At 42.5% G+C, this 26,889-nt stretch overlaps 2 protein-coding genes across 2 annotated transcripts; both read left to right on the top strand.

The window, feature by feature from the left end:
• Positions 1-8,455: 8,455 nt before the first annotated feature.
• fbxo43 (F-box protein 43) lies at positions 8,456-13,430 on the top strand (the record flags this gene model as incomplete). Its single annotated transcript, XM_080500577.1, has 7 exons — positions 8,456-8,675; positions 9,309-9,413; positions 9,492-10,074; positions 10,171-10,941; positions 11,201-11,303; positions 11,684-11,860; positions 13,182-13,430. 7 exons carry the CDS (start codon positions 8,456-8,458, stop codon positions 13,428-13,430), a joined length of 2,208 nt encoding a protein of 735 aa, XP_080356703.1.
• A 341-nt stretch (positions 13,431-13,771) lies between these two features.
• On the top strand, positions 13,772-26,271 carry rgs22 (regulator of G protein signaling 22; the record flags this gene model as incomplete). Its single annotated transcript, XM_080500576.1, has 22 exons — positions 13,772-13,786; positions 14,354-14,416; positions 14,505-14,660; positions 14,731-14,835; positions 16,210-16,380; positions 16,460-16,562; positions 16,631-16,754; positions 16,882-16,945; positions 17,570-17,689; positions 17,879-17,980; positions 18,628-18,819; positions 19,032-19,112; positions 19,379-19,551; positions 20,001-20,139; positions 20,614-20,778; positions 22,190-22,252; positions 22,339-22,497; positions 23,290-23,469; positions 25,026-25,190; positions 25,261-25,380; positions 25,484-25,565; positions 26,234-26,271. 22 exons carry the CDS (start codon positions 13,772-13,774, stop codon positions 26,269-26,271), a joined length of 2,580 nt encoding a protein of 859 aa, XP_080356702.1.
• Positions 26,272-26,889: the final 618 nt, after the last annotated feature.

Below are 26,889 nucleotides of genomic sequence, written 5' to 3'. Positions count from 1 at the left end.
CTTTAAAAAAAATAAAAATAGAAAACTGTTTTAGAAAAGGGAAAAAACTAAAACTGTTTTCATCACTGTGATTCTCCTCAGACCTACTTTATATAAAACAACGATAATACAGCACTTTTGTTTTAACATGCAGCGCAAAAGTAAAAAAAAAAAAAAAGGGAAATCAGGTAATAGAAAACTACAATGAAATTCAAAATAAATTCAAAAATCTAAGGCAAAATGAGCATCCTTAAATAACATTGTGATATAAAAACAAGCGTTTTCACTGCTGTCTGGTAATGTAACAAAAACAACGCATCCCCCTGGTGGACAAATGCAGGAACCGCAGGTACTTTTCATAGTAAAATAATGGTTTTAACCTGGTTTTCTAAACCAAAACAAAACAAATACAAACAGATGCTTCATTAGTCCCTTTTATGAAATACATTTTTGGGGCTGGTTTTCTTGAAATGACAGTTGGTCTGAGTTTAATAATATAGGTTCCCACCACCTACCGCGGCCGTGGCGTTGTGCGGTTCTTCCCTGAGCGCCGTCCTCAGGTCTTCAGCGGCCGTCTGCAAGTTTCCCATGTGATCCTGAGCGGTGGCTCGACGCAGCAGGGCTGGAGGCGGGAAAACCAATATCACATATGTGATACATGCAACACTTTTGTGCGGGATGATTTGCCGGCAGTGTAGAATTGGGGAAAAAGCACCTTTGACGTTGGCCGGTTGCAGCCGGAGGACACTCTGGCAGTCGCTCACGGCCCAGAGCCAGCGCTTCAGCTTGATCTGCGCCTGGGCTCGGTTGTTGTACGCAGCCGCCGTCGGTATAATAGAGAGGCTCCTTTGGGATGAAACAGCGCCGTTAATGTAAGAATGTCCTCCCTGGCGTTGTAATAAACGGCTTTAAAGGACCCATATTTGGCTATATTTCATGTTTCACAGTCCATCCTATGCTCATGTGGGATAATAATGTGGGTGATACAGTATTACCACGCATCAGCATGGTGGTGCCCCGTCATCAAATTGAATCAACGCGTTGAACTCCCCCACCAGTTAGAACAGAGAAAGATCAAAGTGTTGAGCTCCAGCACCAGTTAGAACAAAGAAAGATGAAAGTGTTGAGCTCCAGCACCAGTTAGAACAAAGAAAGATGAAAGTGTTGAGCTCCAGCACCAGTTAGAACAGAGAAAGATCGCTGTGAACTCAAGCTTGAGGGAATCAATGAAAAAAAAAAAAAAAAACACTTTGGGGATGTATATGAACCCCAAATAGCACTTTTGTGATCTTTAACCCTTGCGGAGCGTTAACAAAAAAAATTCCTTTGGTGGCGTTCGTGGCTGTTTTCATCCATTAACATTGACAGCTGTAAAATTATATCAGAAGAATATTTTTTTCAACTTTTTTTTTTTTTTTGCATAAATCTGTTAATCAACTTCAGTCCTGATCAAAACTCCCAAATATATAAAAATTTTTTTTAAAATAAATTAACCCTTTAAATGCCCATTTAGAAGATGAAGTCACTGATTTTGCTGTGAACTCCTTTTGGTGGCATTCGTCGCTGTTTTAAAAAAATATATTGAATAAATATTTCTTAAATTTTTTTTTGTGTATAAATCTGTTAATCAACTTCAGTCCTGATTTTTAAAAAAAGCAACTCAAAATGAACCCTTTAAAAGCACAGAAAAGTCGATTTAGTACAATATGGGTCCTTTAATGCCAAATTAAGCAACACGATTCCCCGGAGAGACGTAAGATGGATTTCACGGCCGTCACGTTTCGATAACCTGACCTGGAGTAGTACGCCACCGCCTCCTCGTAGTCGCCGGCTCGGAAAGCTTCATTCCCTTTGGCCTTTTCGTGGTTCGACAGACGGAGCCTCTCCTGTCGTGACGCCGCTGAGACGTCAGAACAGACGTGTTAAAACCATGCACGCGATAGAAGTGAGCAGTCTGCAAGCGACCACGAGTGGATCGGGTTGACTACCTGAGACGTCCACTTCCGTCTTGATGGGACGACGTCCCTCCTCGGACACAGCAGGCGGATCCCGTTGGACCGCGGTCCCGTCGATCTTTGCGCACTCTTTGTCCACATCGAATCTGAAGGGGCAACGAAAACGTGTGTAAACCGCAGACTTTGTTTACCCTTTGGACGCACAACCTACCGATACCCACACGATTCCACTCGTGGGGTATGGGTAGAGTTTGGGCAATATACTAAGTTGTTAGTCTTCTAAATCTTTAAAACAAAGAGTTGCAACAGTTTCATTAGTGTGAATGCCCTGCATTCACACTAATGAAACTGTTGCAACTCATGCAGGGCATTCACACTAATGAAACTGTTGCAACTCATGGCATTCACATGGCATTCACACTCTTGAGATTCAAATCTTTATTCTGTTTATTCTGTACGTTTTTCGAATCGCTTCTACTCTGGCAATCTTCACCCGTTCGTAATCATTCAAATATCAAATCATGCAACTTTTTTTGGCACTTTTTCCGGCTAAGTTCTAGCTTTTTGAAATCTCGTCAACTTTTTGAAATATTTCAACTTTTGTGCAACTTTTTTCCAACGTTAACGGATGGAGAAATTTTTACACTCGCTGTAACTTCTTCACATCTTAACCGATTTCAAACATTCAACTTTTAAACTGTTCCACTTTTTCAACTTTATCAACTGTTTCAACTTTTTGAAACTTGTGCAACTTTTTGAAACTTTTTCAACTTGTTGAAACTTTTACAACTGACAATTTTTCAGTTTGACACTTTTTCAACTTTTTGAAACTTGTTCAACTTTTTGAAACTTTTTCAACTGTTTGACACTTTTTCAACTTTTTGAAACTTGTTCAACTTTTTGAAACTTGTTCAACTTTTTGAAACTTTTTCAACTTTTTTTCAACTTTTTCAACTTTTTTCAACTTTTTCAACTGTTTGACACTTTTTCAACTTGTTCAACTTTTTGAAACTTGTTCAACTTTTTGAAACTTTTTCAACTTTTTCAACTTTTTAAAACTTTTTCAACTGTTTGACACTTTTTCAACTGTTTCAACTTTTTGAAACTTGTTCAACTTTTTGAAACTTTTTCAACTTTTTAGTTAGTTAACAGTATTAATAATTATTAATGAAAAAAATAAATAAAAATGCAAATGGCCTCATGTCACAAACATGTTTTATGAGGAATACCTGGAATATTAATATATGACAACTTTTCATTTTAAAGATGTTGAAGAATAACAAGCCTGTCATTTGACCCCACGTGTGCATCTAAGGGTAAATAAATAAGTAAATAAGTAAATAACAAAACAAAGATGGAGGGAGATTCTCTCACCGGTCCCATTCTCCATAGTCCCGCGGTCGAGGATGACTTTTCCTCGGAACTGAATTCTAGATTTAAAATAAAAACTTCATATAAGACTCCGTCTTGCATATGAGCATTTATGCACGTCCCAGTATTTATGATTTATAATTTATGTGATTTATTTCACCCGATTCAGTGGAATGAGGTGATTGGAGCCTCTCACGGGTGGCAAACTTTCCATTAAAGCGTCGAATGACGGCAAATCTTTCAGGAAAGTTTCCATCTTCCTTGTTTCTTCCTGCCACGCCTGGAAAAATACAAATAAAAACACATTCAAATGGCAGAGAAACATGGGACTTTTTAAAAATTATTATTTAAGGTAGTGTAGATAAACAATACAAAACGGTAAACAATTCCATAGATGTGTGATGATGAACAATAAATTCTATAGACAAACAAGTGCTACCTCAAATACTATTTACATAATGTGAAATAGAAGAGAAAGGAAATAGTTTAGTAATATAAAAAAGAGCCAAAAAAAAAAAAATGAATTGTAAAGTCATTAAAAAATTAAATGAAATTGACATTTCTCTCCAAGAGTAGGATATCATTGGGTGAGAGGGAGAATATGAGGAAGTGTAGGTGTGTGAATGCGTATTTACATTTGTATATGTGTGCATGTATAAACTGTCTGATAAACACTGATAACGTTACAGAAAACCGACACTAAAAATAAACAGAATAATGGAATAGACACAAATAATGAATGAATGATGAGTAAAACAAATTATATTATGGAATTCTTAAGCTAATTATGAAAAAAATGTGAAATATGAAATTAAATTATCCATTTTGTGGAAATTGAATGAGTTTGTTTTGGAATTGAATTTGTTTTATTTTGGAAAATATACATGAGAATTCCTTCATACTGACAGAGTGGCATTCTAGGAACGTGTACTATCACTCAGAATCAGGGATTGTTTGATATATTAAAAATTTAAAAGGCATTTTACTTTGAAATGCAACATCATATTAACAAAAATAGAAATAAAAATAAAGTTTTACTAATATCACACAACTTTAATTAAATTAACCTTTTGTCCCGCTGCTTTTCTCATTTGTCTTGGCATTGTTAATTTAATTGCTTACATTTGGTTTTGCTTTGCTCTGTTATGTTTTGTGTGCTTCTATTTAAATACATTTAATTGTGTTGTTATTTGAACAATCAAATTTGTGTCCGAGCATGAAATAAACCTTAATTCTAAACAAAAAAATAAATAAAAAATCCAGAATCTTTAATGAGTAGTTTTTAGCTTTATAGGAATTGACAACCATTCCAGACGAGGCGATTGGAGGTTTTATTTTGAAATCAGCTGGCGGAAATAGTACACTGCATCGTTAAAGCTTGACAGCAGCAGGCAGGCGTTGTTTACCTTCAGGTAGCCGGCGATCTGGCCCCGCTCGTGTTCGGAGAGGCGGCCGGCCGCCGAGGCCCCGGGGACGGCCTCCCTGAGGGCCCTGCTCCCCGGGGCCAGCTGCTCCAGGTGACCCTCACAGAACCGGACCAGGTCTGGATAAAGACCCTCTTCACCGCTCCTGCAAGCAGAAACTCTGGTTTCAACTGTGTTGAGGGGAGTTTTCTCGTAAATCGAATTTCAGTGACGCAAACAGCCACGATTTGAAAAAAGATCTATAAATGATTTAATTTAAAAAAAAAAAAAGCATTTCTGAGAAATTGTTGCGAGGAAAGTGACTAATGGTCACGGAGGACGTCTTCTGAATTTAAACGTTAACACACACTTTGAGAAGCAAAACTAGAAGTAGAAATAAATACATAAAAATGTAGGGAATGGACTTCACACAAGACAAGACCATTATAACATTATAACACAACACGTTGGTTCTTTGGTTTATATTTCTACTGTATGCTTGTATATTAACAAACATTTCTAATAAACTTAAAGAACAATAAAAACCCAACCTGTTTGTATAGCCAATATCAGCATTTACAATAATAATACTAATAGTAATAATAATGACAATAATAATGATGATGATGATGATGATGATAATAATAATAATAGTAATAATAATAATATAATAATAGTAATAATAATATAATAATAATACTAGTGATAATAATAATCGTAATAATAATAATAATAATAATAATCATAACAATGGTAATAATAATGATAATGATGATGATAAAAATAATAATAATAATACTAATAGTAACAATAACAATGACAATAATAATAATAGTTATAGTAATAATAATAGTGATAATACTGATAATAATAATAATAATAATAATAATATTATTGTATTTTATTTATAAAGCACTCTACATTAAACAAATCTCAAAGTGCAACAAGAAACTGATCAAATTCAAAAGGAAAGTAAAAAAAAACCTTTACTGAAGCCATTTATTAAATATATATATATAAATAAAACGCACATGTTGTCCTCGTGCCCACCACAGGCGGGTTTATGTGGATTTCTCTCACCTCAGGACTCTCAGTATCTTTTCCAGGTATTTCACGTCTGAGCACGTCTGGATGAATCCGTAGTCCAGATGTTCCAGCGGGACGTCGCCACTGTGGTCACTGCTGTGGTCTGCCATCATTCCTGGAATAAAACCATATAATCTTCACTCATTATATGAGCAAACAGTCTTACTGAAGGAAAATACGCCAGTTATATTGGTTTTTTTATTTTTATGAATGAATATGGTGTAAAACGGAACAAAAACACGACGTCGCTAAAGAAAGAATTTCTGTACTTTACCTGCTAACGATGATCCAAGCTCACTCGCGTGTTGTGCGTTGTCATGGTAACCACAAGCCGGAAGGACTCTTTTTCTAAAACAACTTTATTGACAAAAATCTAGTTTTGAACCGCACAAAACCATACTATGTAACAACCGCTAGGGGGCGATAAACACACACAGACTGGCGGTTGTCAGACGTTCGATCTTATTTACAAAGAGATGCTAAATTGTTTTTTTTTTATTTGTGAATATTCTATTTGACTAAAATTGCAAGATTAATGACAGAACAGTATTTTTATGAGTAGGATATTTTCAGGGAGTTCTTTTCAGTAAGAGTAATTTATATCTACGTTTTTTTGTAAGAAAACGTGTGATGGGTAAAATCTGTGAATTATTTAACAATACACTTATTTGACCTTATTACTTGTTTATCATACAACTCGCTGGAAGAATACAAATCTTTTTTCCAGCAAAAGTCACAAAGTAAGTTGTTCCAATAAGATGAAAAATAAGATGCCATGTATGAAATTGATAATTCTTTTGAAATAATGAACATATACGACAGTTACTATTGTGTGTTGAAGAAAAACACGTTTGACCAATTTGTAGGTTGGTTTTTTTAGGTCAAAGGGTGATAATATTAAATTATGTCCTGCTGTACCCTTAAACATAACTATTCCTGCATAAATTAAAGCTTATAACAATATAAAATTATTTTATAGGAAGTATAATACTATATTTTGAAATACATTCTTGATATGTCATTAATGATCCACCTGAACTAAATACCTGATGAACCAATAAATCAGGGTAAGATAAGGATTTATTTCTATGTATTAAGCCTCTGTTATACCATATGTAATATATATGTGAGTAAATATTACGTTTGTAGATGAATGGCCAACTGTTCATGGAATTTGGATCATTTTGAGGGACTTTTTTCAACATAACTACAAAATAAGAAGCGATTTTGGCCTCCTAATTTAGTGAAGATACAATTTGTAATTGAACTCCAAACTGAATATGGGTTCTTAATTAATTGTTTTAGGGAAATGTATTTTAATGTGTTTTTAAGGTGCAAAAGTCTAAAAGATAAAGCCGCCCTTATCATATGAGTTCATTATTACAGTTTTTTGTCACCTTTATTTGTTCCTCCAAATAAAGTTGAACATTTTGTCAATATCTTTTGAAAGCTTTTTTTTGTGTGTGTGCGTATGGATGTATGTTTCTATTTATATATGTCTATGTATCTATTTGTGTATGTTTCTATTTATATATACACCTATGTATCTATGTGTGTATATTTATACTTATATATATACTTTATATATATATACTTAATATATATATATGTGTGTGTGTGTGTGTGTGTCTATGTATCTATATGTGTATATTTATACTTATATATATACTTTATATATATACACATTATATATATATATATATATATATATATATATATATATATATATATATATGTGTGTGTGTGTGTGTGTGTGTGTGTCTATGTATCTATATGTGTATGTTTTTTATTTATATATACACCTATGTATCTATATGTGTATATTTATACTTATATATATACTTTATATATATACACTATATATACATATATGTGTGTGTGTGTGTCTATGTATCTATTTGTGTATGTTTCTATTTATATATGCACCTATGTATCTATATGTGTATATTTATACTTGTATATATAAGTATAAATATACACATATAGATACATAGGTGTATATATAAATAGAAACATACACATATAGATAAATGTGTTCCATTGATATGTGTGTATATATTCCTTTTTTCTATAGGTGTATATTCTACCGCCATACGTCTATACTCGAGGCAGGAGCACGTGACTCGCTGGCCAGAGGGCTCCAAATTTGAAAAGCAGTCCGGCCGGTGTGTGTACGTGTGTGTGTGTAGGTGAGCATGTAACCGACACGAAACAACAACACAGAGGAGTTAAAAGCTGAGAACCCGTCCTGAGTCCTCGGTTGTTGTTTTTTTTTAATCAGTCGGTGAGTGTTTCTGGTCTGTGACTCGATATTTTGTGCTCATTGTCACTTTATTTTGAGGGAGAGAGAGAGAGATGTCGTCGGCGGAAGGATACTAACTGAAACCATCCGCGTTTTTTTTATGTCTTTAACTCCGTGATTTTGTTTGTTTTTTTTAAAACTCGTCGGTGTTAAAAAAAAAACAAAACAAAATGTCTTGTGTTGCAAAAATACAAATAATTCCCTTTAACGTGCTTTCGGGGTGTAGACTTCATTTTTAAGTGTGTGTCAGTTGTCAAAATGTGTTTTTTTAACTGGAGTTAATAACCGGTGATGCGTTCAGGGACCGGGGGGGCGAGTTTTTCTGTCATCGTAATCTGAATTAAAGCGGAGAAGAGGCGATGGTTGTGGAGCTTCGTGGTGGATATGGAGTTGTGTCAGGCTGTGGAGGTGGAGGAGGAGGAGGTGGGGGTGGAGGGGTTGGGAGTCCCTCCACACCCTCCACCCCCACCTCCGGGTTCCTGCTGGGGTTTTTTGGCGGCTTTGGAAGCGGCATCACGGAGCCTCTCGTGGCCACAACACAGCTGGGAGTGTTCAAACAGCTGATTGTGTCCAAACACGGTCCGCAAACCCTATAAATATCTCATTTGTTTTCATACAATGAAGCACGAAGGGATTTCCATATTTGCAGACGTGCTAAAATCAAAGTTAGATACAAGATAAACAAGGGATTTAAACAATCTCAATGTGTATTGAGCCTGTTTTCAAGAAAAGAAAATTCAAGTATTAGCCTTACAGTGATTTTTTTGTCTTTCCCCCTACATTTATTGTTCAGGTTAGATGTACCTGTAGAGGAGAGCTCCACTTGATTCAAAAGGCTGACGCTCTCCTCTTTATATCGTAGATTAAAATGTATTTATGTAGCCTCAAATAGAAGTCGGTCATATCAAGGGACTTTTACTGAGAGAAATCCAACAATTCCTCATGAACAAGCGGAGGAGACGATGGAAAGGTAATGGTCCTTTTTAAAATAGGAAAAAACTTGCAGAATCGGACTCGGAGGTTGGAGACTTACTTTACGGGGCATTAAAAAAGGGTGAATTTCTCACACACGCGATACGAGTGACAATATCCTTCTTGGGGGGGAAAATTCCATATCAATGTATCCGGGTGTGAGTTTTACTGTTGTCACTCTCTTGAAACGGTTTCAATAACGACTCCTTATTTATTCCCAGGTCACTGTACGTCTTCCAGACTCGTCGTACCCCGCTCACAGTCGGAGGAAAATGCGGTGCGCCCTGGACCTTCATGCTTCCCAGAGCCGGAGTGGTCCTGACTGCCACGACAGTGGATACTCCGGTACGGTTCAGAGACGGGGGAAACCTACACACTCGCCAAGGGCCGCGTCTCCCGTTGACTTAAACGACACCCCTAAAGAAAACCTCAGGGTGTCCGTGACGCAAAAGGACGGGAGCCAGGAAACGCCTCGGCTTTTGACTAAAGACTGCGCCCAAGCTCACAGCCCATCAGAAGGTGGCTGGTGTGAAACCCCGAAAGTCCACAAAAGGGATGCCTCGGTGCGAAAGAGGCTTCTTGTGTGCGGTTCCAACGGGGACGTCAAAGGCGGCGGTGCGAGGTCGCAGTGCGGAGATCGCAGGGGGAACGGAGCGTCTCTGGGCACCAAGTCGGAGCGCTGGCTCAGTTCGTCCTTTGAGTCTTTAGATCTCACCGACTCTTTGAGAGTGGACCAGGACCGGTCGCTGTCCGGCGGGAAACGTCGCCTCCGATTCGCACAGATGAGAACCTCCACTCTGGACGACGCCACGCTCCACTCTGGTCCCAACTCCAGTTTCGACAGACTCTTGTTCACAGACGCAGATTCGAGCCTCGTCATTTGTTCGCCCGACCAGTCTAGTGTTGCGACTCCAAGTTTTAGTAAACGTTTGCCCGTCAGCAGTGAGACGAATCACCTGGAGGCCTTGTACACCCCGCCGTCCACACTCACGCCCAAATACATCCGGTATGAACTTCTCTTTATTTGAAACTCTGAATGGTTTTCCTGCTAATTCAATCTGCCAACCTCTCTGTATTAACTCCTTTCTGACGTTGGGAACAGGTCCTTACACGAGGACAGTGGCTTCGGTTCTCTTGACAAGTCCCGGGAGTCGTCGGTGGATCATGACGGCTCCTTCCAGGAGCTTCTGCGCTCTGCGCCCAAGGCAAACTGTGAAACGCCGAATCTGGGCGAGGCAAAGCGTCGCCCTCGCCTACAGCGTCAGCACAGGCTCTCTACGCTGAAGGAGGGAGGCTCTCAGTCTGAGGAGGACGCCGCTGACAAAAAGCACGTACAGAATCGCGTCCGAGAGAACCGTCCCGCGAACAAGAGGCACCCGAAGCCTCCGCGGTCTCCCGGCTGCTTCAACGAAGATGAGGTTTTCACTGACGCCACCCCTCGAAGAGCTCCCTCTCTGACAAGTGACAACAGTCTGACCTCGGCAAAACACAACTACGTCACCCCGCAAAGGGCGACCGGCACCAAGGTAGACAACGCGACCCCTCGGAGTGCGGAGCCTTTGATTGTCACGCCCGTGGGGGAAACCCCCGTCAACCGGTCCCTGACCCCGGCTCTGGAGCTGGTGCAGGCCATGTGCCGGCAGAACGCTCTTCTGCTGGCCGGTCGGAGTCCAACCCCGAAGGAGCCGCTGAAGTCCGCGGCAGGCCGGCTGCTGGCGGCGGGGCCGTTCAGGACCACGATGCCGTTGGCGGGGCTGATCGGCAGGAAGATGGGCCTGGGCCAGCTGGATATTCTCACGGAGCTGACCAAGAGGAACCTCAGGCACATCCTGGCCGCCATACTCCGACTGCTGGACCCTGAGAGCGTCTGCAGGTGATTGAGTCGTCACACGAGATCTTTAGGTCTTCCTTACTGATCATAGGCCATACCTCATTTCTATTTTAGTCATATAAAGGCGTTTGCCCATTGACGACCCAGACAAGAACACAACACATTAAAACGACGGTTTCAGAAGTTGTATTTGATGCCGATTGTAGTATTTCAGTTGAATTGGTTTTATTTGCGCAACATAAAAAAGTTCAAAACCCACTTTGTACTTGGTGTCATGTGGACCTCCTCTGTGTTTTGACAGCGTTGCGAAAGTGTGCCAAAGCTGGAATGGGATGGTCCAGCAGGACAAGCAGGCCAGCTTGAGGAAAAGGAACTACCTGAATGAAGTTGAAATGACTCTGGAGGTACGGCGGTTGCTACATGAGGAGTTTCAGTTAGCTTAGATTGGCGCTTCAACAGGATCATGTGTGGAGTCCTGAACCGGAGCGACGCAATCATTTAATCCAGTCGTTGATCAAAGAAAGAAACGAGCGTTTATCGAATAATGATGTTTTTAACTGCTTCAAAGCTGTATGATACATGAGAAATGCTGCATTTACCCCTGTATCTTTCAAATTATTGGAAAATAGCCCTTGGAGTTCAGATATTGATCTTCACTCGGTGATACTGAAGGAGAAATCTCTTTAGCTGCTGAATACCTCACCAATACCGATCAATACATGGTTGTACCTTCAGCTGATTTAAAAAAAAGTGTGGATATAAGGTTTTTGCTGTTGTGTTGCAGAACAGCGGCGGCGTGACGATCTTGGACGCAGACACCAGAGCCTTTAACAGGTCGGCGCTGAAGATGGTCCAGGCTCAGGCCAGGACCTCCAGCTTCTGCACCCCCCAGTCTGGAGGCCCAACTCTGACCCCGCTGTCGCATTCGGGCAGCAGCAGGAGACGCAATAACTTTCTTGAAGTGAGTTTTTATCCCAATAAAGTTCACCGGGGCCCGGTTGTTCAAAACTCTGTTGTCGTTTAACCGGCCGTCAAATACATTTGACCGACCGTTTAACTTTTAACAGCACTGTTTTCTTGCTGTGGGTTAACTTTAACCAGGTGTTTTCTCGATGTTAAAGTTAACGCACCTCCGCTAACTGTTGGTGGCCAGTTCAACAAAGGAAGAATATGATGAACCGCGGACTTAACTTTGATGTAAGTCAATACAGGAATGAAGAGCGACTTCTCAACGGGGCCATAGAGAAAACTAACAAACAAAAAATAAAACAATGTCGCCTCCAGTCATTGCGTCAAATTTGCCGTTATGGAGCTTTGAGACCAAATAATGTGGACGACATTAGATGGATTGTGGTGTTTTTAAACCATCTTTTCATTAATTTGACGTAACGACTGATAATCTAGATCGTTCTCTCAGGTCAAAATATAAAAAAGACGAGGCAACGCGATGCAACCAGCTCACTTTTCATGTTTCACTTTAAAATCTTAGTCGCAGCATAGTTTGTCATGTTTTACGGTAGTTTTATAGTAATTTGTCATGTTTTATAGTAGTTTGTCATGTTTTTTACGGTAGTTTTATTGTAATTTGTCATGTTTTATGGTAGTTTGTCATGTTTTATGGTAGTTTTATAGTAGTTTGTCATGTTTTATAGTAGTTTGTCGTGTTTTACGGTAGTTTTATAGTAGTTTGTTATGTTTTATAGTAGTTTTTTGTGTTTTATGGTAGTTTTATAGTAGTTTGTCATGTTTTATAGTAGTTTGTCATGTTTTACGGTAGTTTTATCATAATTTGTCATGTTTTATGGTAGTTTGTCATGTTTTATGGTAGTTTTATAGTAGTTTGTCATGTTTTATAGTAGTTTGTCGTGTTTTACGGTAGTTTTATAGTAGTTTGTCATGTTTTATGGTAGTTTGTCATGTTTTATAGTAGTTTGTCATGTTTTATGGTTGTTTTATGGTAATCTGTCATGTTTTATAGTAGTTTGTCATGTTTTATACTAGTTTTATAGTAGTTTGTCATGTTTTATGCTAGTTTTAAAAGAAAAAGAGTTTTAAAAACACTGCGCTGCCGGTGGAGCGGCATCAGGGACACTCGCCGGCAACGTTTACCTCACTGTTCACTTTGACGGTGACGTTGGCTAACGGGACGACTGACCGTGTTTTAAGCGACACACATTCATCGGTCTGTTTGCTAACGGCAGGTGAAGGATTTAACCCACGGGTTCGGGCTTAACCAGTGGTTAAAATAACCCAGTAACATTTCCACTTGTTTCCACTCTCAGGTGGCCAAAACCCTCTTCAGTGACGAGTGCCTCAAGCCGTGCCCTAAATGCGAGAGTCCCGCCAGGTGTCATTCGGTGAAACGGGAAGGTGTTTGCAGCAGAGCCGACTGCGGGTTCCAGTTCTGCACGTGGTGCTTGTGCTGCTTCCACGGCTCCAGGGAGTGCGGCAGCCAGTCGGCGGGCCGTCGTACGAAGAGGATCCTGATCCCGGGAAGCGCCGAGAGCAAACGGAACATTCGAAGACTGTGATCGGAAGCTCCTCCCCGTTTGCAGCACCAACCTCACCTTTTTTTTTTTTTTTTTTTTGTTCCAGTCGACCTGCAAGCAGAATGACCTTCACCAATCTTAACTGTGTTTGTTCCCGTCTGTTTATTTTTTTTATTTTATTTTTTTACCTGAGCACTGTTTTGTGATATTTATCTCTGTGGAGGCCTCGTCAGCATGGAATGATTTCACTGAGCTGCTGATGTATTTTTCTATACACACAGAATGTTTATGAGCTTTTAACATGTTTTCAAACCAATTTTTTTTAATAAACTTGATTTTTTTTCTCTTTCCAATGTCTTTTTGCCTCGTGTTTGACTGTAACCATGAAGGGAAAAAGGGTATGTGGCGCCATCTAGTGGAATAGAAAATGTAACTTCCAAGTCTAAAGTTGAGGCCCAGTTTTTCAAATGTAAGTGATCTTAGTTACAGAAAGTAATGTGTGTTTCTGCGAGTTGATTAGAACGAGGCGTTCTCGCAGGTACTGAGGAATGAAATCCTTTATATAAAATGGCTTGTTGTCGCTGGTCCAGACTCTCCCGTCGAGTTAAACTTTTACTGCCCCCTGTGTTCCGGGGAGGCGTTCACTCCCATAGCAACCTGCAGTGTGTTAATTCCACTGAAAGGTTTGTTGGTGTTCAGTTCAGATGACTGCCTGGCTCCACGTCAGACGCAGGAAACCTAAACAGGTGAACAATGTGTGGAGTAATTTCAACTGGTAAGAGCCTTTAGAATGTTAAAAACTGACTTTATGGGAGTTGTGTGTGTGTGTGTGTTGTAACTTGCGTTTCTCTTTTGTAGAGTTTCCTCATCTAACTGCAGATAGTTTTGTGAGTCTAAACTTTGATTTTCTACCATGTTTCTTGTGTGTGTGAGACGGTAGATGTCATGTTTTTCTCTCCACACAGGAGAGTTCACTGGGCTCAGATGAAACACTGCTTCACTTCTTCAATGAATTCTTGAGTCTACCGGTAATGTCGACCTAATATACGTCCCAGCTGGCGCCTCGACTCCCCTCTCACACACTCAAATACTCATACTTGTGCTTTTTTCTTTCAGTCGTTTCCAGAGTCTTTGGTGTTCAACCAGAGATCCGGGCTGTTTGAGGTGGTGGGCGGAGCAGCCGGTGTCGCCTCCAGCGGATCGCTGCTCCTCACTGATGACCCCACAGCACCGGGCACATCACCCAAGGTAAATAGCCAGTATACTGTCCCAGTACGCAGATGTGGAGCACCGTTATAATCAGAGGGAGCTGTACTGAGGAATGTCTCTCTGACCTTTGCAGTGTCTGGACAGAGAAGAAGGAATGCGGTGGATCAAAAGGGAAAGATTGCCCTTTTTCTTTGACAGCGACTGTTACCATGAGTACAGGTACGACATGAGTATGAGTGTACGATCTTAATACTTTGATACCTATAACCTGTACTGATTTCATACTGGCCTCACAACCTGCCTGCACAACCCTCAGCTCAGTCATGATGTTGAAAGCTGTTTGGAAACGTTTTGTAAAACCTTTCAATGGCATTGAACATAAACACTGTTAGACTGTGTGAAATAGACAAGATAAGAACGAGACCCTCTATTAAAAATACGTTAATCTGATCAAAATGACACATTCAGCAATCATAAGCATCAAGAGTTATACAAGTTCTGGAAAATAGGAACTTTTGTTACAAACAATGTTGCATTTTATTTAAAAAAAACAAAAAACAAAAAGTAGCTCTGATGTGACTGATGACGTCATGGTTTGTTTTTTCAGGAGCGACAAAAAGCTGATTATAATCCCGAGTGGGTCGGAACAGTAAAATGGCCGCATCGTAATCTATAAACAACCATGAGTCCAAATAATACCCACTTGTTTTAGGGCAAAAAAGAACCATGTGAATATTTAATTCAATACATTTTTTCAAGACATGAAGTCATTTAACATGAAGTCGTTTAACATGAATTACTTTAACATGAAGTCGTTTAACATGAATTACTTTAACATGAAGTCGTTTAACATGAAGTTGTTTAACATGAAGTCATTTAACATGAAGTCATTTAACAAGAAGTAATTTAACATGAATTAGTTCAACATGAAGTAGTTTTGGCCTACAGGCCGTATGTTTGACATTAAATGAGCTGATTGTTGGACTAGAGACTGACGTACGGTCAGATGCTCTTGGATTATGTTGACAGTATGTCAGGTCTACTGGCTGGTAAAATTTGAATTAGAGACATAAGCAACTGCATTTGTTGGATGAGAAGTTCAAAGCAGAAGTGCATGATTTTCTCAAGTTCCAGAAATCCTCCAGAAGCAGCTCCTATCTCAGAGTTTAGCACAACTTTTAATCACGTATTCTATCAATGTCAACTTCAAACAGTTGGGTTTAAAGGAACGAGAGGAGGTGTGTAAATGATCCAATATGGTCATTTGCCTGATCAAAAGTTATTGACCCGAACCTGTAAAGATGAGCTAATAAACTTGAGCTCCATCCTGTCATATAAAGTCTGCTAGTTTCAACCACGGTGCTTTGACTGAGGTCTCTGTAGTTCAATACGTTGTGGTCATTGTTTACATTGAGAGAGTTAGAATGTGCTGGAGTCTTGTGTTGGCTCCAATTCTTTATGCATCTTAATGCCACATCTTGCGCTCTGTGACTGATTTGCTTTGGTCTTTTCCAGACTGTCAAAGGTTTTACTTCATCGAGACCCAAATTTGTATCTGAACAGAGGGAAGAGAACCTCTTATAGAGACACTCGTTCAGCTCGTCTTTCTCAGTTTGACCAAAATACACAGCGAACAGAAAAAGACAGTTTCCTGGAGGAGAATCTCAGAGAGTCCAGGTGGCAGATGTTCGAGTCCCTTGACCAGCAGCTGGAGTGCATGGCTGCCAAGGTGGTGAAAGAGGTCCTGGAAAATGTGGAGAAGCTGATGGACGAGCGGAGCTCGGCAAACACTTCAGCGCACCAGACAAATTGCCCCGGTGCAGATAAATCCTCTGAAGACAACATTTGCCGGCACTCGGCAGACAAAGACGGAGAAAGATTGCCGGGAGAGAAAGAGAGAGTTCAAGGTGGCAAGAGGGGGAGTGAAGGGGAAGAACAGCCTGAATGGGGCTGGAAGAATAGGGAGTGGGGGAGTCGAGGCACACAGCAGGAAAAAGGCCTTGATCATTGTTCCACTTGGGTGTGTTGCCAAGCCACTGGTCCAGGCCTGGATGGCTTTAGGGAGTTTCTACGAGGAAAGGAAGGAGAGAAGGTGCTGAACGTCTGGATGGACATGGAGCGACTGAAAGCGACCCGACACAAAGAGAGAAAGTACAGGTAAACACTGCAGAGTCCAGAGGCTTTTCTGGGACGTAGAAACAGATTGAAACGCTTGTAGAATGTGTGTTTTCAAAGTGCAGGGAGATTAAAGCTGTCAAAATCTAACTGTTGGTGTTTGGTTCAGGCATCTAGACCTGATGAGGATCTGGTACCTGATGGGCAGCAGTCCATTCTGCCTGAACGAGGTGGTGCTTTCCACACTGGGCCTGAGTACCTCCCCCTGCTGGACTGAGGAGAAACTGCAATCAGCCCAGTCCTACTTCAATAGCGCTCTCCTCAGCTACTGGTAACAGACTTTAACGTCAGATCTCATCAGCATATCATGACATGCAATGAGGGCTTCTTCAGCTGAACTTCTCCATGATTGATTGTTGCTGCTCCTCCTCTGCAGGGTTCCTCGGTACCTGACCTCACCGTGTGTCCAGGAGAGTGTTGCTGACCGCCTTCCCCTGGGATCCACAGCGTCCTGTCATGGCTCCTCAGCTCCTCCTGTCCTGAGACCTGCTGGAGGAGATCCTCCCCCTGCTGGTCGCACACAGGCAAGAACACCTGAAGTCCTCTTCAACAAGGTTTGTGTCACATAGAAACATGCATGGATGATGATTTGCTGCACATCTATTGCTTATGGGGACGGATTTAGTTTATTATACCTGGATGCTGCTTGTATGATTGATGTTTCATTTGATTTGATTTTAGTTGCAACACAATGAAATATCTGAATTACAAAAAACACGGGTCTTCCTACATTCACCCAGGATGGAGATCATTTGTTCGAAGTTTGAAGCTCAAAGTTTACTTTGGTTTTTCTCCAGTTGCAGTTTGTCGAAGATGAAGATCTGCTCAGAAGAACAGAGAAGATGCTCCAGGCTCTCTGTGCTGAATCCCGATCTGGCTTCTACTTCACACATTTCTGTGAACAGTCTGGAAACCAGGTACCAAAAGCTTTCTGGTCCAAATGAGACCATGTGTGTGAAGAAGTTCACTTTTCCAGCCTGTACAGTTTGACGATATCTGCTTCACTTACAGAACCATTTCAATATTGACAGGCTGCAAAGTGGAACGTCCACACAGTGAAAAGTGTGTAACTGTGATTTGATCCAAGCTTTTTGTTTCTGTCTCAGCTGTGGGTGAATGCAGTTTACTGCTGGACCGACCTGCAATTCTACAAGAAGTGGTTCTACCCGGATGGACCAAACCCCTACAGGGTCCAGTTGGAGGCACAGGTCTGACATCCATGCTATTAATACACTTTCTACAATACAGACGTGCACAGATGTGATGTTTGATCCAAAGGAAATGAAGTGTTTGTAGGATGTTAAAATGCTTTGGATTGATTCAAAGTGAGAACCAGGCTGCTGCAGTTTCTACCGACTCATTTCTCTTTAATACAACTTTTATGATTTCACCTGAATTAAGCAACATTATATTACCTTATTAAGAGGATAAACCTTTATCTACATTTGTACGCTCGAATCAAGTTCCACTTCGTCTGCTGGATGTATTTCTGCAGATCATGATGCATCTCATTGTTCTCAGGATTTTAAAACGCCCATTACAAACACTTCACTGTACTTTACAGGTTTTACTGGGTGAAGGACAATGGTAGTTGTAATTCTCTTCTTTTTTCTGTGGTTCCAAGGCCAAAAGTGAAATATCACACGAATTATGAGAAACTTACAGCTCATTTAAAACCAAAATTAAAAAACCTAGATGCAGAGGAATACAATATCCAGTGACAGAAGTGAAACCTCTTTCAGGAAAAAAGAAAATCAGCCGTCACAATAAATTAAAGCTGCAGAGAACAAATGTCTGACAACAAGCTCTGCTGATGACGAGACATTTTAATGACTCCTCTCCTCTCCTCCTCCAGTTTCTTCTCGATACATACATCAGCAGTTCAGCGAGGAGATGCATCGGTGTCGATGAGGAGGTCATAGAGGAGGTGCATGACCAGCGGATGTCTCCTTCTGAGGAGACGTTTGACAGGGTGGAGAAATGCGTCCTGCAGATCCTGCTGGAGCCGTGGACACTGTTGGTCAACAGGGACAGACACATTCAGCAGGTGATCATATAGTGGAACTAATAGCTAGCAGCCACTCAAAGCTCCAGCAAATGTCTCCTATTCATGTACAACAAAGAATCATACAGAAGAATATCTGTACTTTAGAGCTGCTCACTACAGCTCAAGTGTCTCTCTCATAGTTTCTGTACTTACATGCCACCTTGTCCTTCTTTTCTTCTTGTTTTCAGTCACTAGCAGCAGTGTGTGTGCAGGAGGAGGTGCGTCACATCGACAGCCAGGAGTCCAGGGGAGTGCAGAGTTTGGACGAGGAATCTGAGCGGCAGCTGAAGCAGGTCAGTCGACGTCCAGCAGCTCCGACATTTAGAAAACGCCGGAGCTCAGTTGAAAGCCAGTAAACACACCTGTGAGCCTGAAACGGCTTCATAAACGTGAACATGAGAGCGACGTCTTACCACCGTTCGTGTATTGCTGAGTAGCTTGTTGATCAAACGCTCCACTGTGTTCTAGAAGACGTGATCCATGTGCTTTAAAACATCCTCACCTTCACAACGTCTGAGTAGGAAGTTAAAGAGAGTCTTTGTCTTCATCTCTTCCACAGCAGTCATCCTCTTCATCGATAACTCCGCCTTCTTCCTCCTCTACAACTCGTATATTGTCTGAGTCTTGGTCCAGAGTGGCCCCAGAGTACCAAGAGTACCGACTGGGTTCTTTACTTCGTCATCGCTATGAGATTGATCAATTCATGTCCTTCTTACAGAAGCAGGACGCCTGGTGAGACACACACACACACACACACACACACACACACACACACACACACACACACACACACACACACACACACACACACACACACACACACACACACACACACACACACACACACACACACACACACACACACACACACACACACACACACACACACACACACACACACACACACACACACACACACACACACACACACACACACACACACACACACACACACACACACACACACACACACACACACACACACACACACACACACACACACACACACACACACACACACACACACACACACACACACACACACACACACACACACACACACACACACACACACACACACACACACACACACACACACACACACACACACACACACACACACACACACACAGTATATGAGAAAACAGCGTTCTGTTTCTGATCCCCTGTGTTTGGTTCAGTATCCACCTGAGGTGCTGGCTGGACCTGGAGCAGTACAGGAGGACTTCTGAGGGGGACGAGGAGGTCCGACAGAAGAGGTCCCGTCACATCGTCACCAAATACCTCCACAAGAAGTACTTCTTCAGACCCGACGGCCCGGTCACAACACAACAAAAGAACAATGTAGGTTGATCGCTCAGATTATTCAAACTTTCCCTAAGAACCCGAACCCACGACGTGACCAGTCAAAGACAGGATTCTAGTTCCTGCTCATCCAGCAGACTTCCTGCTGACAGCAGGGTGCTTTCATTACTTCAGTCACTTTCTCTCTGCAGACCATCTGCATGTCAAGTGAGGGTTTCTAACCAGAGTTTGAGGTCCTTCTTGTCATTGGCCTCTTTGAAAGACGTCTGCAGTGTCACTGTTGCTGTGATTCAGCTCTGGTGGACGACCTTTGTCACTCCCATCGTATGAAAAACATCAAGAAAGCATCACCAACTGGAGTACCCGCCACGTCCACATGGGGGGAGAAGAACGTGCCCAGCAGTGATCTGCCCTTGAAGTTGAAGGAAGAAAGAGTCGGGTTTGTCGTCCGGGATGAAGGGAGCTGGCGGCTGACACTCTGTGTTTCAGATCCTACAGATGACCGGCGGACTGGAGCGTCTGAAGTCCGACTGTCTCTCAAACCCGGCGGCGGCGGAGATCCAGGACATCGTCAGGACTCGCATTGAGAGAACGTGGCTTCCTCTGTTTCTGTCCACGCCGGAGTTCACGGAGCGGCAGAAACGCAAAGCAGAGGTGCAAATCTCATAGTCACGTACAGTTCTTCAGTTATTACATCAGGATTCACTGGTTTTAATACATTTCCTCTGTTGTTGTGCTCCTTTGAGGAACATTTCAAAAAGGCTGATTTATATGAACCTTCATGGTTGGTGGTCTCAGGATTTCACAAAGTTGGTTGGATGTGAAACAGAAATTCCTCCACTCATCAGGACGTATTTAACGATCCGTCGCTAATGGAGGCGGTGCTCTGTTCTCAGGCTATATGATTGTGAACGTCTCACATTCCCATCGGCCTCGGCGGCACGGCTACTGTCATTCCGGTCACAGTCACACCAAACACTGACGCCTGTTCACCGGTTATAATCCAGAAAGCGGAAGATGTAAAGATCCTCGTTCGGCAGCGTCCCGTTGTTTCAGGTGTGGCGGTAAAACGACCCGAGTTTGATTCCAGCTGTACGAACCAGAGAGCAAAAAAAAATCAGACGCACAGCTAAATGAACAAATAACAGAAGAGGAATGGTTTGTTGTGTGTAAATCACAGTCCAGCGGCCACCAGCTCCAGGGTTGGGCGGGAATTTAGTTGGAAAAATATTGCTAGATTTTTCGTAACTCCAAAAATAAGGACAAAAGTGGTGTCGGCACAGCAACCATGTTGGAGACCGTGCGGACACGTCGATGCAGATCACACACATATACTTTGGTCCCGTCACAAACTACCGGTAAACTACAGAGTTTACAAGAAGTAATAGGATATCAGTTCCCCAAAACTTGTAAGATGCTGTATTTGGGAAACATAACTCATAATGTGATACGAAGAGAAGACGTATATCCGTTTAAGATATTACTAACGGCAAGCAAGAAAGTGATGACCAGATTTTGGTACAAAGTCGGGAGCGGTGGTTACGGGTTGTTGAGGAAATATTTGTAATGGAGAGACTCGCTCACAATCTAAGATTACAGGAGTCTCAATTTGAAGAAAAGTGGGGAAAGATGGACTGATTTCAGGAAGACAGAAGAGGACAGAAGAGGACACCGCCACCACGGGACAATAGAGACTTTGGTTGATAAAAGACGGATAGATTTTGTATATTTGTTTTGCCCTGACACTGTAACTGTGAAAACTGAACTTTTATTCACATTGGCGCTATGAGAGCGACACTGGACGCTCTCTCAGGTCGCCTCATCAGGTGGAAACGTGGAAACCACACATTCCTCCGCTCGACCTCATTATGCGATCAAGTTTACCGTGTCTGGTCACAGGGATCCTCTCATTAAGTAATGAGAGGTAGTTTAACGTTACACTGATGAGCAGGAGGTGAGGAACTCTCCGAGGTAAAGAGGGAGAGAGGAGCTGATCAACGTCTCTGTTTAGTCCCAGTTTGATGGTTTTCTCACTTTTGACCTCTTGTGTGTTTCCGGAGTCTAGAATCCAGACGGCGGCTCACAACTCGCCCACCGTCGTCGCAGAGCGAGGAGAGAAGCCAGGAAGGTGAGAGGAAATCCTCCGAGGAGGCTGGATGTATTGTGGATGGATTGAAATGAGGCATTTCCTGCTGCTCTGTTGTCGCTCTGCAGACGGAAGGCTTGTGGATGAGTTCCTCCAGAGAGATCATGCAGTTCCGCAGAGTCCTCCGGAACCCCGTCACCTGCCAGCTGTTTCAGCTCTTCGTCTCCACGGAGGGAGATTTCCTGGAGAACGACTTGCACTTCTGGCTGGAGGTGCAGAAGTACAAGGTAAAAAAATAAACACACCGACGGGTCGATGTGCTGCTGGGACACATTGTTTTTTGTTTTTTTTCCACAAATGGTTTTTATTGAATTTTACTTATGCACATATACGAACATTTATAAACAGCCCCACCCTCCTCCATCCCGCAAACAACATCCTTGGACAAATAAAATTGACAAATACATTTAAAAAATAAGAAACGGTGTAAAAAAAAGAAAAGTACATGAGTGTTCAACCTCAGAATACAGAATGCCGGCCCAATACATCACATGTAGACATTAATACAAATCTTGAAAGGAGAAGCCTGGATGTCAAACGGACAGAGTTGTTTCTCAGGCATGGGGAAGTAACTTTAGCTTTTTCTCAAAGTGAGAGATAAAGCGGCGCCACCTAGTGACAAAATCGTTTAAAGAACCTCTCGGAGTGTATTTAATCTTTTCAAGTTTGATGAAGAACATGACGTCCCTCAACCAAGAAGATGAGAGGGGAGGGTGGGAGATGTCCATTCAAAGAGTATTCTTCTCCGAGCGAGGCGAGATGAGTGGGCAGAATGCACCAAGAGGACCCCAGAAATAATGGCTGTGGAATGACATGGCGGGAGGTTGAGCTGCAGGACACATTGTTAATGCACCTACAAAAGCCTGGCCTTCAAGCAAGTCACATTTTGAAAGAATAAGGAAAAATTCCCTGCACTTTTAAATGTATTATGATGATTTAACCTCTTAATGTTCAAGCTGGAAAGTATTGCCGTTGGCTTTTAAGTGCTGTCCCGTCGCTTTCTCTCGGTGCTCCTGCAGGACCTCTGTCACTCCCACAGTGACGAGGCCACCGTCCAGAAGAAGATCTCCACCATCGTCAGCTGCTTCATCAACTCCTCCGTGCCCCCCGCCCTGCAGATCGACATTCCCCCTGAACAGGCCCAGAACATCCTGGACAACCGTGATGAGCTGGGCCCTTACGTCTTCAGAGAGGCACAGGTGCTGCGTCTGTCGGAACCGTCTGACGTTTCATAAGGGTCTATTGTTTATTTCTGTTGTGTGTGTGTGTGTGTGTGTGTGTGTGTGTGCTGCCCGTGTTGACTGGCCATGTGTGTCGGTGAGGAACTGAGGATTCACCGCGACTCGGGCCTGGTTGTGTTTCAGCGAATGAGGAAAAGACGAGGTTGTCGTCGGGTGTTTCAAAAAATGGAATTAAGTTTTATTTCAATCTTTCTTTTTACGAGAGCTGACAAAACCTTTACCTCTGCTTGACCTTTCAGATATTGTTTAATATCTTAGAAAATGAAAGCAGCATGAACAACGATTGGGACTACTTTCACTGAGTTTTGTGTGTGTGTGTGTGTGTGTGTGTGTGGGGGGGGGGGGGGGGGGTCAGCTTCACTTTGCTGAGTTTTGCCAGTATTCAGACTGTGTACCAGCTTCGTGGGGCTCAGTGGGTACCTCACTACAGACCCAGGATGTTGTTAAGGACGGTCAGTTGTGCCGATGGACGGTTTCGCACAGTGATGGTGAGAAGTGCAATATCGCCTTCTCACAGTGTAGGGTTTACGTTTGACCACTAGGTGGAGCTGGGGCGAGGCGCAAGGTTGTAAAGCCTCCAAGGCACGGGTGCTCAATACGTCGATGGCGATCTACCAGTCGATCGCAAAGGTAGCAATAGTAGATCGCATGACATTAGAAAAAAAAATAGACGCCGGTGTAATGAAACTAATTTACCTTTCCGAATTACGAGTACAATCGAACGCAGCGTCAGATGACGGCTGAATTTTTCTGACCTTCAGGTCACCGCACATGCGCAAACAATGACGCTAAGTGTGGCTTAGGATATCAGCTAACAAGCTAGTCAGCGAGTTACCGCAAATTTGAAGCCCCCCAAAAATTCTCAACCAAGTGAGAGGACGAAAACTTATCACCTTCATGAGGAATGGGAGGTGGACTGTTTTTCCACAATGTCATTTTCGAAGTGCGTTCGTCTCGTCTGCCAGTCGAGCGTCGCAACACCAAAGAAGGGTCGTCAGAGTAAACTCAGGTAATTACAAAGAATGTTCATAGTTAGTTATGTCGTGTTGCACAATATTGGCTCGTACGGTTTTGCAAGGTACATCATTATACATTGTACATAAAAAGAATCCTCAATATATTTGAAAATAAATATACGTTTTGCATTTCTGTAGCGGGTAGATCACTTTGACTTGGTCGTTTTATAAGTAGCTCGCATGCTGAAAACGTGTGGGCACCCCTGCTCCAAGGTAGTCGATGTCAGCAGGGGAGGACTTTCAGTTTCTGGACCTTGTCGATGAGTGGGAGTCTGAGGAAACGTCTATTTGGTCATAGGAACTCCGTAGAGTGTAATTGATGATGGGCATCAACCGGGGGATGGAGATATCTACAAATGCATTGGACCTTGATCGTCGTCGTCCCTGAATGCGTTGAAACCAGTCGCCCGTTCTTTAAATAGGCGCTGCAGCGTCTGCACAATGTTTCTCTTCCTCTGGGCCTGTGAGCTTCATGCGGCTGTTTCCTTTTATGTGCAGACGTCCGTTTTCAGGGAATTACTGAAGCGCTGGCCAGAGTTTCAAGGATTCATCAACGGTGTGGAAGAAAAGCAGCTGCTTCCTCTGCTGCAGCAGAAACGAGAGAAGCACCGAGCCAGAGTGAGACGGCGGAGGAGGAAAGAAGAGGATGCAAGTCGAGCTCAGGTTGTGGAGGCGGAGCTGTGGCCGGAAAAATTAACGTTGACCGCAGTTTAACCTTCCCTTGTTTTAACAGCGAGAGCTGGAGAGCCGAGACTCCAGTGGAAGAGAGGAGGAAGACACGGATTCTGACGAGGAGGCGGATGAAGGGCAGGACGGAGGGAGTGAAAGAAAGCAGTGGAGGAAAGTGAACAGAGTGAGAAGCTGAACGATTTCCTCATCGGTACATTTACGGTGAAAGACACACCTGTCCTGTGAAAACAGTGTGAAAAGACTTTTTCCCTTCAATTTCTCCGAAGTTGTCGTTCTCGTACTCCAAGTACATGGCGGGTCTGATGAAAGAGGAGCTGGTGCTGAGGAAAGAGAGTCCGACCTTCTCAGGTACGCACACACACACACACACACACACACACACCACACACACACACACACGACATAAAGTAAAACACAGAACGGAACATGGGTACTTAGAAATAAGCAGGAGATAAAAGCAAGATAAATAAATAGTAAGGTGCAGTGGCAGAGCCATTAGAAGTAGGTATTATAATAATAATAATAACAATAATACAGATAATAACAGTGTGAAATAGTGTATAATACTCGTTTATAGTACCACTAATAATGGTAGCAACAAAATAACAACAATATATATATATCAGTAATAATAATACCAATGGTATTAGTGTACTTGCACATGTATATGTACATGCAATATGCTATATGAAATATGATATAAGTATCAATGTAATTTATGTAATGTAATATGCAGTATCCCATAGTGACACATCTCACCATTTCACTCGTGCTGCTATGAGATCCGGGGTTTCGTTAAATAGCCCGTCGTCGTCTGGGATTGTATTTAACACTGATCTATAGAAGAAACCACGAGGTTCTGTTGACCACTCAGCATCTCCTCCAGACTCTTCCTGCAGCCTCCGGTCTCTGCAGCGCTGCTCCAGATCCACGGCAGACGGTAAGCGACCGGTGCAGCACCGCATGCAGAACGTGTTGCCCTCCGCATGGAACTGACCTCCACGTCTTCCTGCCAGGCGGCAGGAGAGCCAAGCGACCGGCGCAGGAGGAGTGACGCTGCTGTTTGGAGGCTGCAAACTTGAGGTTTCCTCAAATCACGCACGTCGACAGAATCTTATTGACGATCAAGAATCCACAATTAATTGTTCCAAGTTTTCTTTAATACATCATTGGATACCGTATAACCCCAGGTAGTGCTCAAGTGGAAACATCTGGGTGCTCGTCTTTTGGGAAAATGTGAGCGCAGGTGAAAACTTTTAGTAAAACATGGTGATTATATGTGCTTTTGTTAACACAACATACCTCTTTGTAAAATAACCACCGCGGCCTCCAGTCTTGTCACGACTGGAAATATGGCGTCCCTTTGGCGTAGGTTGCTTTCTGTTTCGAGTCCCCGTCCCCCCGTCTTTGGGCCGTCAGGTACCGGCTTTTGAAGGGGGGGGGGGGCGTTTCTCCTGTGACCTGTTCCCGTCTGGCCTTTCCTCTTGAGCATTAGGTTCTCTAGGTTCCATTGTCCCCCTCGAGTCTCTGGGGTCCAGTGTCCCCCTCGAGTCTCTAGGGTCCATTGTCCCCCTCGAGTCTCTAGGTTACAGTGTCCCCCTCGAGTCTCTAGGTTACAGTGTCCCCCTCGAGTCTCTAGGGTCCAGTGTCCCCCTCGAGTCTCTAGGTTACA

The sequence above is a fragment of the Blennius ocellaris genome, assembly GCF_963422515.1.
Source record: "Blennius ocellaris genome assembly, chromosome: 8".
Classification (NCBI taxonomy): Eukaryota; Metazoa; Chordata; class Actinopteri; order Blenniiformes; family Blenniidae; genus Blennius; species Blennius ocellaris.
This window is presented reverse-complemented; position numbering and strand designations above follow the sequence as displayed.